The sequence below is a fragment of the Heliangelus exortis genome, chromosome 14 (genome assembly GCF_036169615.1).
Source record: "Heliangelus exortis chromosome 14, bHelExo1.hap1, whole genome shotgun sequence".
Classification (NCBI taxonomy): domain Eukaryota; kingdom Metazoa; phylum Chordata; class Aves; order Apodiformes; family Trochilidae; genus Heliangelus; species Heliangelus exortis.
In genome coordinates, this window is record NC_092435.1 from 12,509,720 (window position 1) to 12,523,897 (window position 14,178).

General features: G+C 40.8%; 1 protein-coding gene across 1 annotated transcript; it reads right to left on the reverse strand.

The window, feature by feature from the left end:
- Positions 1 to 1,617: 1,617 nt before the first annotated feature.
- On the reverse strand, positions 1,618 to 14,173 carry FAM199X (family with sequence similarity 199, X-linked). The gene is made up of 6 exons (XM_071758081.1): positions 13,869 to 14,173; positions 10,770 to 10,989; positions 8,856 to 9,005; positions 8,361 to 8,522; positions 7,017 to 7,277; positions 1,618 to 6,127 (listed from the first exon to the last, which is right to left on the reverse strand). The coding sequence occupies exons 1-6, from the start codon at positions 14,033 to 14,035 to the stop codon at positions 5,957 to 5,959; spliced, it is 1,131 nt and encodes a 376-aa protein (XP_071614182.1). The 5' UTR covers positions 14,036 to 14,173; the 3' UTR covers positions 1,618 to 5,956.
- Between the last annotated feature and the right edge of the window lie 5 nt (positions 14,174 to 14,178).

The following is a 14,178-nucleotide window of genomic DNA, read 5'->3' on the forward strand; positions in this document are numbered from 1 at the left end:
CCAATGCTGCCTTCCCCTATCAGTGTAGGAATGGAAATTAATCAATTTGTTTTGCCCTTGTGGAAATTTTGGTTCAACATCTGCCCAAGTGGTATTTGGTCACCAAATGGGACTTTCTCATTGCAGTGAAACTTAATATACAAAAGGACAATTGTTTGAGGAGGGATAAGAAGGGATCCATACCACATGGTGGGTCATTCATACTTTAGCCTCAGTAAAGAGTCTCTGCACCAGGACTAACTGGGAAAGCTGAGAAAAGTCCAATGCACCACAGTCCAGCTCACTGAGATCCTGGGATCAGAAATCATCAACATTCCTGCAGCTTCCATGTGCTATCCAAGGAGCAGGAAGTCCCTGCTACATGAGAGCACCACAGTGGGTCAAGGTCCTTGCTGGCATTTGTTTGTTTTGCTGCAAAACATGCTGCACTGTCACCCCCCTTTGGATGAAAACAATGAAAAAAAAATACAAAACCAACCAAAAAACCCACCAAACAAACCAAAAACACAATCAGGTTGCTGAAGTGCAGGGAAAGCACCCCAAGAGCCATTGCTTCTGTAGTTATAACCTGCAGCCTCCCAGTTCCAGGCTCCACAACAACTCAAGGACTCTTGACAGACAGGACTTGCTGCAACCTGCAGTGCTTCTGCTCTCACCCCTCCCTCTCCACCCCCCACTATCTACAAAAACAGGGCAGGATGGTAACATTTGGTCCATTTTAACTTCTCTAAGTGACAAGAATCAACTTCCCGTAAGTGTTTGATGAGCCTTGGCTGGGATGAACAAGGCAGCCCCTGAGATGCTGCAGGAGACTTTCCGAGCACTGAGGAACACATCCTTACACCAGCTACTCTCTCCACAGGTTCTCAGGATTTTCCTGCTGGATTCCAAAGGGAAAAGGAACTTTTTTAAATTACACCTGAAACTTCAGGACTGCAGAAGAGAAATCTGCAAGGACAACAGAATATACAAGCTGGCAAGTGGCCTCACTGTAGCCTACACAAACACTTGGTGAGTGCCCAGTCATTGCCACTGCTGCATCCCTGCTGGTCCTGCATGTCTTGGGGTGAAACACTTCAACTTCTGGTATTCCTGAGCATACCTGCTTCTGCTGTAACAAATGAGAGCTCAATTTACAGACAGACAGGTGCCTGCGTGGTGGACTGTAAGAGCATGACAGGCTGACAGCTTTTAAGTCTTCTTAGATTTTAACCATCACAGGACAGGTGGTGGTTTGATGGTTGTAGGTACTGAGGGTGGCAGCAGGAGAAGATTCAGAGTTCTTGCTGGCAATAAAAGTGATCAGACTTCCTATGCTCACAGCTGTGGACTATATAGCATAGAGATGGAAAAATCCCCTGGAACAGAAATCAAAACTAAGGACAGCTTTCAGTACAAGAGCTTGGGAAAACAACTAATTGTTTTCCTATGAAACAATTCCAATCAGATTTTGTGACTAACAAAAGGCACTGGGTTCAGGAGGGACTGATTTGCTTTCTATCACAAAGAACAGAGGCCACTTTATTTGTGCTTCCTGCCTGAACAGCAAGGATGCCAAGCCCTGTGTATGAATCATTCTGCTCTGAAGAGGATACCACATCATTTCATGAGAATATCTTTGCTATGTCATCAATTTTAATTGCAACCTGTACTTCAATATGCACATAACTATTTTCAAATACAATGAAAACTTGAAGTCAACAGTATCAGTCACTGGCATTGCAGCTTTCAGTAAATCCTTCAAGACTTCAGAAAAATCTCTATAAACATTGTGGAAAGTAGATACAGAATGTACAGAGGACAGTTTTTTTATACAAAAGTGCATTTTAGCAATACAATTAGCAGAGAACCTGGGGAAAAAAAAAAAAAGAAGAAAAAACCACAACAAAACGAAACAACCCCCCCAAAAACCACCTCAATTTAAGCAGTACCATATACCCTGATCCATACCTCACCTCGTCTCCAAAAAAGGAAAAAAAAAAAAATAAACAACAAAACCCCACCATCACAAAACCCCACTTTCCCCTCGCTTTGGTTATGAATTATAATCAAGGCTTCAACATTAGAATTTTTTTTTTTTATTTTGAAGAATGTATTTGTAATTTTGAAATGTTTTAAAGTTAGCCAGATGAGAGAGAATGAAAATATGATTAATCAGAGTTCATAGCCAAACAGACAAGTTTTGAATATTACCAGGTTTTTCCCTTGGTAGATTTATAAACCTTCTTTGCAGACCTTGAATGGAAAATGGCACGTTGACCTGTCTTTTCTGTGCCCAAGAACTGCAAGATTAGTCACCTAAGAAACATTAAACTGACAAATCCAACAATATTTGCCATGAAAATCTGGCTTGCAAGAATAAACTTCAAGAGCCCCTCAAAACAGCCAAGCTTATTAATATTTAAAGACCAATGTATCAACTGCTTTCAAAGTTGAAAGTGTTAGGAGAAAAGAAATGGCTTCAGGCCATGCAGCGTAGATGAACAGTAAATATTGCCATTTTTATATGTTTCTGTATTGTAATCTGCACTGAGGTAAATGCATATGAATAAGTTCAAGCAGGTTGGCAGGTTGGTTTGTTTTTCTCCAGAGAATGATCTTCACAGGTTGCAAACCACAATGAGAACTAAAAATAAAGCCCAGGAAAATCTTGCAAATACTTGACTTGCTCTTCTTAGTAAGTACCCCATACTGAATATACTATAACCATCTTTTAATCAGTACTCCAGATAAAGAAAAATAGATATCTTAAAAGTGATAAAGGATGACATTAGATACACACACAAAAATTAGACAGGTTTATCAGGCAGTTAGCTTTCCTCCTCATATTTAAAATCATATTAGAAAAGAATGTTCTCTATTATTTACAGTCCAATTGCAATCAGACTTTCAGTGCTCCTTCTAAGCCTTTTTACAGAAAAAGTTACCATGGAAGCAAACCATTAATGTTAGAGTGCAAATCAATTACATTCCTATTACAGTGGGTACAAAGCACCTGGATGCACAGCCTCATCTGGAACCATACAACTATGAGCTTTTTTCTGTCTGTCTCTATTTTGCTTTTAGCTTGACATTTTTTATCTCTAAATAAAAGCAGAAACTTTATTCTTTTCTTGAAAAAGCACTAATAAGAAAGCATGATTTTAGCAGTGTTACTCTTATGTATCTATCTGAACTCAGCAATCTACAGATAACCTCCTGTGAAACAAAGCAGTAACCACAATGGCCAACCACTCAAACCAGCAAGACCACGTTTAACTAAAACTCCAACTGTTTGACTAATGCCACGAGCATCCAAAACAAATTCACAGAATCATAGAATCAATTTGGTTGGAAAAGACCTTTAAGATCATTGAGTCCAACCACAACTCTAACACTGCCAAGTCCACCACTAAACCATGTCCCCAAGTGCCACATGTACACAGTATCTCCATGAATGGTGACTCAGCATATTGCAGGGAAAGATAAAATCTGTCCATGAAACCTCCCTCCTCCACAAAATGAGGGTCATTAGTTCTATGAAGGATGGGGAAAGGGAAAAAAAAAGCCAAATATGTAGAAGTATATGAGAACTCTTGAATCCCACAGCTACTTCAGGCCTGATTCTCTGAGAACATTCAGAGTCCTGTATTCTTAGGCTGCAAGCATCCTGGGACTATGAAACTACAGAGCTATAAACCATGGACCCCCTGGAAATCCACTATCTTCTTGCACTTGGATTGATTTATACTTACATGCTCACACTAAGATCCCAATGGGACTCCTATCCTCTCTCATGTCATGATCTCTAGAAGCTGACCAAGAAGTGTACTTTATCAAAATAATGAGGGGTCTTCTCTCAACAAAGCCTGAGGGATTTTAAACTCTGAAGAGCTGCTGAAACAGAATAAAAAGTGATAATACTTTTAATGCTCCACCACACTGAGATACTGCACTTCTCTTACTATTCATTTTGGAATCTCAGTTCTTTGCAGTATGAAGTGCACATTTTCTTCAGAAAAAAATATAGTTCACCATTCAAAGTCACAGCAGAAAATAAAAGTTGCACTCCATGGTGACAGTGTACACATGTTTCATAATTAATTCATCCATTACAGCCATGATAAGCTGCAAGAGTTCAACAGCTGCACCCTGAAATCAGCTGAACTGACAGCAATTCAATTTTTATCTCCAAACAAGATACTTGAAAGAAGCTCCATTTTTCAGTCAGTCTAAATTCTTGTAACTTATATATACTGTTAAGAAGTTTTTGGTACTGTTTCTACGGGAAGGAGCCAACAAGCAGCTACAGTGCAGAGCAAGCAAATACTGACAGGTAACAGTCACTTCTGGTTAGTGGCCAAATAACTGGCCACATGGGATAGCTAACAACTAAATTTAAAATTATCTTATGTATCTTTTAATCAGCCATTGTCCAAGTCTGGGTACCTGTTGCCTAGCAGCAGTAGGAGTAAGTTCACACATACTAGTTTGACTAGATATTTTACTGGTCAGTTTATTGGTCAGTTTATTTTAAGGCTACAAGGAATGCCACTTCTGAAATAAAACTACTTCAGTTGTGCAGGACACCCAAAATGAATGTGAGCAAATTTATATAAAGTTGATCATGCAATTCTGGAGGACTGGGCCATGTCCTGAAATTGTAGACACCTGTGGCCACACTGAACTGCCAGACTCCTTATCTCACAAGAGCAAAATGAAAGCTGTGAAGCATCAGTATAATGAAAAATTATTTCCTAACTCAGAACTAGAAAAAACTTCTATAATCTTTTAACTTTCACACTGGAGTTTAGAAGTATCCATTTTAGCTGTGCAAGAAAGGAATTCTCTAACAAGACAAAGACAGAAGTCACCTTATAGATTGTCAGAATTAGAAAAGAGGTTAGAACTACTTTTACCTCCCTACCTGAAAGCCACAATTTTAACTTGTTTTCTAAGCAAGTGAAACTTCCAAAAGCAGATAACAAAACATGGAGAATTCTGAAACGTGTCATGGTGTAACAACCCCCACAGAAGACCCATCCTCAGCCAAACACACAATTAAAAAAAGCACAGCTGCATTAAGTTCTCTTGCCAACAGCACCAGTCTATTTAGATATGCTTCTGGGGAAAAAAAGCCACCAAAGCTCTGTGCTGTTTCTTTGCACTTCTGCTTCCAGTAACTTTTTAACTATTTTAAGTAGTGTACTAGATAACTTAATCATAGATTAGTGTGCTTTCAATGCACTAAGATCTTTGTATCTTAATCTTTTCACATCAATACTAGGGATGTAGTGGTCAATCATGCTACCAGATATTGAGCAGCAAAATAGCTTTCTAAGACTAAGGTTAGGAGCTGTTATTTTGAATTCTAATTGCCTCCTAGAGAACCACAATATGAGGCACTCTGTGTGTTACAGATTCACTGTATTAGATGGCCTTCTTTTCTATGTAGTTCAAGTTCAATCACAGCTTTAAGAAAAGTTTTTATCACAATACTTTGATTTTTTAAGACGTTTCCAAGAGCAAGACTGAAGAAAGCCCTATAGAACTACGTTTTTTTCCTCATGCTAAAAAATCTTCCTAATAATGGGAAAGACAGAACAAGCCAAGTGTAATATTAATGCTGTTGGAAAAAAACAAAAAAGCTGAAAAAGTTATGCATGCTTAGTGTCATTCAAAAGCATCCCTAGAATGTCTTGCACGTAAGTTAGCATGTTTGCAAGTTCAAATTTCCTTATAATTGTATCCATTCAGCCTCTTTTCAGAGGTCAGTTAAGTTTTTGAAGCCTTTGTTGCAAAATTAGTCTCAAAAAGCTGAAGTTACTCAGTACTTAGACCCTCCTACCCAAATTACACTTGAGATAAGATCTGGTTTATCCTGTTAACACTAACCAAAATTTGGTCAAGAAATATATGTAAACAATAAGGATAATACATTTAAGGCTTAGAAAGAACACTGATAAATTCACCCCTGTCACATTAAAACATCTACATCTCCTTCATGGTCCTCCTCAGTCACTTTTAAAGACAGCACTTCTTCATTAAGAAATAATCCACTCAGTCTTTCCTTACGAGCTTGTCTCTGCTCTTTCAGCTGCCGCTTGCGCAGAGCCTTCTGCTGGAGCTTCCTCTGCTTGGAACGTTTCTGTCAAAATACACAAAAGGTAAAAAATAAGCTTTTGTTCTGTAGATTAGAAATCACCTTCAAAATAACATAAATAACTTCTAAATAGCTTAAAATAAAAGTTAAACTCCAAAAAAAAAGCCCGCTCCAAAAAAAAAAAAAAACCAAAAAATTAATTCTCGGAGTTGGTGCAAACATTCATTCAAAATTATATCTAACAGTAAAATATCCAGACTGTTACCACATCTGAGTTATGAGTCTTTGATCAGGAGAATCTTTACTGCATGGAAATGTTACAGTCTTACAGTAACAACCTGAGCTGTTGACAAGCAAGCAAGAACTGCTCCTCTCCTCCACACCTGAAACTGAAATTATGGAGTCAGGGACAAGGGCCACAGCACTATGTGAACTGAAAGGTGCTTCAGCAGGATGCTCCTCACCTTATAGTGAGGAGCCTTATAAGTAGTCTCATGAGATATTAGAAGAACAGAATGAAGAGGATTCAAGAAGCCTGATGGAACTTCCAGTAGGGAAAAAACCATGCAACCAAGACAGACTCTACTATCCAGAAATTATGCCCAGATTAGGTTGATCGATCTTGAATAATTTTTAACTGTATTCATTCAAAGAACTGCTAGATGAATAAGCCCTTATTCAACCCCCACTCATTAAACAGAAGTCATGAAAAGATCTTCTACACACAAACATCACTTGGGAGTGATGGGAAGAGCACGAGTTAAATTCCTTACGGTCACGTCAGCAACAGTCAGCCCTGGTTTAGCTGGGTAACTTCAGCACACCCTCAGTTACTAACCTTGCTCCTTCAGTACAAATCCTCCAGCTCAGAGCACATAAGCAACCTTAAAAAGTTAGACAGCTTAACACACATGTACATCATTAGAAACTTTACTTTTGAATCCCGGATTCTTTCTGCAGCACTCGTGGACAAATTGCTGTCACTGTGTGCTCGACTCATGTTGGCACTGGAGTTTGAAGCAGAGTTGGCAACACTGGAACCACTGCTGCTTGCTGAGCTGACCATGCTGGCACTGCTGCTGCTGGCACTGGCACCACTCACACCACTGGTACTTGCACAGCTGTAGCTGCTCCTCTTCCAGCTTTCCCTTGCAGAACGTTGACGAGGTCCATGTTCCTTGATGTAGTTTCTCACCTTTAGAACAGAGGCAGCAGAATTACTAAAGCCTTATGAATACCACACTGAGATACTTCTTTTCATGGAAAAAACACAATTTGCCATTCATCATGATCAAGTTATTGGATTAGTTCAGCCAGTTTGTTTTTGTTTTTTTCTTTTTTGCTCTGGCATCCTCAGCCATCTGGCAGTCATGGAGAGAACTTAGTTGAGAACTAAGTTAATATTAACTCCATTATGGAAGAAAACAAATTAACAGAGTTTGGGGTTTCCACCCACCTCTCCTGTCTCCCAAGTTTTCTAAGTAACAATTATTTATTATTATAACACCAAAGAAAAATATCAGTCAAGTTGAACTGACCTTAGTTATTTAGCTAATGTATCCAACCCATTTATTTTGCTAATTATACTCAAACAGAAGATGATACTTAAATGTTTCAATTAAGAAATAAGCCAAGGTCCTAAGAATATTTTCCATTTTCAATCTTTACCTTCATCATAATCACAAATACAGAGTAACACTGAGGAGTTCAGCTTGTTTGCATACTGCATCTTTTCCCAACAACATACCAGGATAGAACAAGGATAAAGATGAGAGTAGCATTTATCTACCACACCAGTAGTGGGATCTACCACCCTTCTTCAATATAATTTGTATTTTGTAATATCTTTAAAACACTTTGCTCCAAACCCCTTTTTACATGGAATTTTTACATGGAATTTACATGTTTGGGTCTTCCCAAACAGATTCCAAATGCTAATTTATATTCAGCAAGCAAATGAAGAGGCTCAACCAGTTGACAGTCATGAAGTGGAATATGCTTTGTCACAAGCAGTACCAAGCCCACAGCATAACTCATTACACACATGCCAGCTTAAGCTTAACACATTCTAAGAATATTTAACCAGTCTTTCATGTATAAGCAGACACACACTATGCTGCTTCTGAACACTATTTTCCCTGATTGACAACAGGGTGCTCTGGTGTATCTCCCTACATCTGATGATTCTGAATAAAAATTGATCAAAACTCTTTAAGGAAACTGACAAGACACAGCAGCTGTTGAGAACCCAAAATCTTATGTAAAAATCTTAACTCACCTGTTTCAGTTTTTCATCTGTGAGACAGTTTAATTCAATAATGAATTCACTATCCGTGGGTGAAATCTGAGCAGTGGGATCAATAATTTTGATAATATCAAGTTGCTCTCGAAGGCCCATCTCTGTACTCACTTTGCGACTCAAATATTCAATATATTCAACCTAGGACCCAAAGACAAGCAGGTCATTTTCAAGTATTATTGATTCTAAGTGAGTGACAGAAAAAAGGAAGGACCAACATAATAAAATGTGCTCAAATGTCACATTTCCTACAATTCTAACCTGAGCATCCTCAAAATATAGGGTTAAAACTTGAGTACGTGTTAACCTGCCTAATACAGATGTGAAAGACAAGATTTAGTTCCAAGGATCAAGTAGTACTGCACAGGTCTCATTCACACCTACAGTAATCAGGCTGTCTTTGAAGCTGTGGCACTAATTAAAAGTTCTTCTGTATATTACAGTTCTCATATAGGAGAAAAAAATTCATTTCACCTGTTCATCATTTGTCATTGCACTCCATGGAAGTTCGTCAAGATTCCTGTGCTTGTTTTTCTTTTTAGGAAGCAGACAAGGAGAGCTTGGAATACTAGGTATAACATCAGAAAGTACATCACTCCCACTTGCAATGTCACTGCCAGGCAACTTGTAATATGTAAGAGAAAGAACAAAGCCTTAGAATACAGTAGGCAGATTTCAAGTCATTCTCACATTATTAACAATTCAAAACACTCTATCAAATTAGCAAAGCATCGATTATCTATGTACTCTAACAACTTCCTAATAATTACTCATTATCCCACATAAGCTTTCAAATCTTCCAACAAACAACAAAAGCAAACTCAGCTCACACTATCCCCACTTACCAATCCTCTTTCCAAAAAGCTGCATTTAAGGAAGCAGCAGAATGAGGTGGCATTTCAACTCCTTCCCTTCTCCAACGACGTAAATTGCCCACTACAAACCAAACCTAAATCTAAACCTCCCATGTGAAAGCATAACTTTAGTTTCAGGAAGATAATTTCAAAGTAGGTTTGTAATTTATACCACACCCCATAATTACACAAGACAATTAATTAAAACCACTGTCATTTTCCTGGAAGAAACTGCTGAACTTTAGCTAGCTTCATGCATACAACTGATATGTAATTTCTGAATGCATTTGCAGTTAGTGTGACAGCTGTATTACTCATGCTCAGATTCTGCCAGATAACACCATGAAGAGCTATAAAAAAGCCTTTTCAAAATTCTACAAGCCCCATCACGTATGCCTCTTAAGAAATGCTTGTTTTAAAAAACTAAGACTAATTCTAAAAAGCTAGTTATTAATCAAACATTCTGTCAGCTAACTAAGACATGGGAAATTGCTTCTTTTGAAAACAATCACTGTGTTTATCAAGAAAATAAAATTTCACAACTCAGTGAAGTTCTGAATCCTTGAGATTCAATCTGAGCTGTTCCTACAGGCTGTAGCACAGAAACACACTTCAAACTTTTCTGGTAGGATATCCACAGAGAGCAGCAGTCAGACTAAAACAGTAAGAAATTCACAGATAGTATCAGTCCATGTTATCTGAATTTCATCTGTGTTTTCTGGAATGGAATTTGTGCTTTCTTGAATCAGTGTTTTCAGTCCTTACACTGCACTTGGAAGATTCTGAACATACTTTGATTAAGCTTTATGACAAAATCCAGAAGTATTCCCTGGCATATTCTGATGCACCACGTTTCCTATTTCAACGTTAGGTACACAGTCACAGTTGACTCAAGTCTCTAATATAAAAATATCTATTTAAGTTTATAATAAAAAAAGTTCTGCATACCCCAACTGAGAAACTGCTGAAAAAAGACAACTACCACAAACTAGAGATACTTGACCAGGGCTGCATCTAAAACAGACCAGGAAATAGGAGGACACGATTCACACTTTTCCCACCCTGGTGAGACAAAGCGAGCTCTGTACCCTTACTGGCACAGAAAAAAAAAAAATTATGGAAAAGGCTGTGCAAAGAGCTTCTACATTTTACCCTGATGCCAGCTCCACTGCAAAGGAATAAATCATACAGACAAATCACTGGAAGCAGACATCTATAAACAGATGCAATTAGCAGGGTACATCCTGAGTACAAATAATCTAAGCTCATGGCTACACAACATCTTGGTCACCAAAACCAAACTACCATGATAACTCAGCAACCCTCTTTGGAGGGCTGACCTTCAGTCTCTCCTGCAGATTGAGAAGGCTGGAATAAACTGGAACAAAACATTTTCTGTATCACTGAAGATTCAGATATTTCCTCTCACGTTCACGAGTTGCGAAGAACAAACACCGAGGACTTTTTAGTTAAAACTAAACCCAGAACTTAGTGGTCTGTACAGAATGTGACATTTGGAGTGGAACTGGTTTACCTGCCATTCAAACTCACTGTCTGACCAGTCCCAGTATGTGCTGATAGAAGAAGAGACATCACTGCAGACGCTGCCCTCAGGGAACAAATCAAAAGAGGTGAACTCCTGGTCATCCAGCAGAGAGTAACAATCATCCTGATCACCCACGGACACCGAGGAGAACAGCTCCTCACTGCACTCTGAGCTGGCCACGCTGGTCCCACAGGATGTCAAGTTCCACCTGAAAAACAGGACAAAGCAAATAGAAATCAGCAAATGTATTTGTATCATGTCCTGAAAAATGCTCAGCTCTTTCAAGCCCCATAAACCCAATTCTGCTTCACCTGTCAGCAATGTTGTGGATCTGTTTTATGGAAAAGGGTTGTAATTATGTAAACTGAAGCATTCTATTTTAAAATGTTTTTAAAGGTCCATAAGCAGCACCAAAGGGAATTAAATATTAAAAATGGCAAGGTGAAAATCCATATGTAGTATTTGGACAACTACTAATATAATTATATTAAACAGTTTCCATCCAGAGCCATGATTTGTGCAGGGCTTAAATTGTCTTTTTTGTTGTTGTTGTTGTTTGTTTGTGGGCTTTCTAAATACACTGAACTAAAAATATAATTCCCTATATGTTGAAATATTTAAAATACAATGCAAATTGAAGTAAGCAAATGTAAGGAGTAAATCAATTTGGCTTCAGGAGAAACAGATGTGAAAAGAAATTCTAGATTGATAAATCCCACACAAAACTATGGCTGAATAAAGAAACACATTATGGACGTGGCCAAGGTCCCATTATTCACTATTTTCAACTCTGATTGCCAAAAACGTTGGATATTCTGTTGGAATGAGTCAGTGCAAGATGGTAAAATGATCTGTGTGAAAATGCTACTATGCCAAAACTCAATAGTTTTTTCCCTTTATAATTCCATATAAAAAAGTAGCTAATGCTGTGGCTAGAGGAAAGCAATTGAGGATTCAAATTTCAAAGAACAGGGGGGTTTGTCTCCAATCAGAGCAAGCCAGAATTTAGCAAGCTCATTAAATCAGTCCCCACCTCTGGATTTATTTTATATATTGGTGAAAAGTAGGTCAAGACAATTTTTAGTCAGTAGAGCGTGGCAATGTGGCCAAAGCAGTTTAAAAAGGGCTTCTGAAATTCAGCACACAACTCTATGCAATCAGCCTGGCTAACTACAAAAGTATCCCTCTATCCAGCTGCAAAACTGAGCAACACCCTGACCCTGAGAGGCTGCTCCTCACTGTCAGTATGATTCTATTTAAGCTATATATTAGCTTGGCTAAATATGTTTGTGATGGACTCACTCCCACATCTATTTGGCCATCAGTGAAACTCTCCCATGTCAAACACATTTTAAAAACTTCTGCTTTAGCAGATCCAGGAGATCTTGCCCTCCCTCCCCTCCCTGTGCACCTGTGTGATGCTTTCTGTGGGCAGAGCAACCCATGGGTACAGAGAACAGGAGCACACTGCCACAGGATGCTTGTGAACATCACCACAGCTTCATTCCTCATGAAACAGCAATGAAAGGAAAGGTAAGAGAGTGGGCAAAGTTTCCTGACCCATCAAAACATGGGGTGAGGTGCAGGGGCTCTAACACCAGCTACACACAGATCCTCCAGGCAGGTACAGCCCTTGCCTCAGGGGCTGCTGCACTTGCTGGGGTGAACTGGATTAATGAGAAGGGGAACTACATTGTAATTCCTCTGAAAAACAAACAGAAACCCTTCTGCAAACACCAGAGATCGAGCCTGGCATCTGCCATGGCTCAGCCAGCCCAAGACAGGGCATGTCCTTGCCCAAAGAAGTGAAATGTCCCCTCAGGACACCTGGGTTACAAAGCTGGGTTTGTAAAATGAGCAAGCCTGGATAACACACTGAGAGAATGAAAGGCAATGTAAACAAAACTATACAGAAATAATTAAATACAATACTTCAGTGAATATCACATATTTATCATACAGATATATTATGGACACATCTTACTGTTGATGCCACCATTGGATCTTACAGTGCAAGAATTAGGTCATTAAAGTGTGTGATACTTGGTTGAGGCTCCTCACGCTGAATCATTTCAGAATCCATAATTAAGATTTTGATGCCATAAATGACACTTTTGATGTGTAAGTTCCATTATTTCATACAAATTAAATTGAAAAATTAGCTGATTATTCACTGTTTGTTATGGGGTAATAAAAATACCATCATAACCAGCAAAAGTATCTTGCAGATCTGGAGATGGAACTAAAACTACTCCACATGCATGTTCAAGACTAAAATCTCGGAAACTGTTCTCAAAAAGCCCAGCCTTTTGCTATATTCAAGCTTAACAATAAACATAAGCAGTAACACGACTGGGTTCTTAGGTAAGCTGGACCGTGTAGGTGAGCACAGCTGGAATTTATTTGTGGAGCTATATCTGCATTTTTAGAGCAGACCTTTCCTACAAATTACACACCGACTAATTTGCCCTGAATTAGTAGCATGGGATGGAAACGTTTCTGCAGGAATCTCTGCACTCACCGAGCCACCTGACTCATCCCGAACCTCCCCAGGCTTGCTGTGTCCACTCACGGCCTTCAAATGTGACCAACACGCTGCCTTCCACCTGCCCCCCCCTACAGCGTTCCAAACCGCGTTTTAAAGATATTTCAGAAAGCATAGAAGCATCTGGAAACACAACCGAGATCACCCAGAACCAGCCCAAGCTCCCCGGCTCCCCCGCCGGAGGGAAGGGTGACCCCAGCGGGGCCCAGGCACAGCCCGGGCAGCGGGGAAGAACGCATGGAAGAACGCATGGCCCTGCTTCACCGGCACCTCCGGGCCCACCAACGCCTCCGGAGCGGCCCGGGAGGAGGGTCCCGAGGGGAAGGGTCCCAGGGGGGGTGTCCCCGGGAGGAGGGTCCCGAGGGGGTGTCCCCGGGGGACCCCTGGGGGGGGGGGAGGAGGGTTCCAGGGAGAAGGGTCTCCAGCGAGGCCACTCCCGGGCCCCTCAGCCCCGCGCCCCCCGCCCCGGGCCCTGGCCCCAGGGGGGTCATCACCCAGCGGCTCGGTCCGGCCGCGGGGTTCCGAGGGATGTGCGGGCGGACCTGTTGGAGTGGAAGCGGTGCAGCGGGTCGGTGCGGTGGCAGGAGGAGAGCTGGCAGCCGAAGTCGCTGACGTCCAGGCAGCCTTCCTCGCTCAGGCTCAAGCTGCCGCCCCGCGGCGGGCACGGCTCCTCGGGGGCCAAGAACTTCTCGTACGGTTCCTCGGTCATGGCGGCGAGAGCGGGAACGACTCCCGGTGGCGGGGAGGAGCCGAGCGCCTCAGGCAGGCAGCGCCGGCACCGCCATCCCTCAGCGGCCGGCCCAGGATGCGCCGCGCTCTGGCACCGGGCTCTGCTTCCGGGGCCGGGACGGC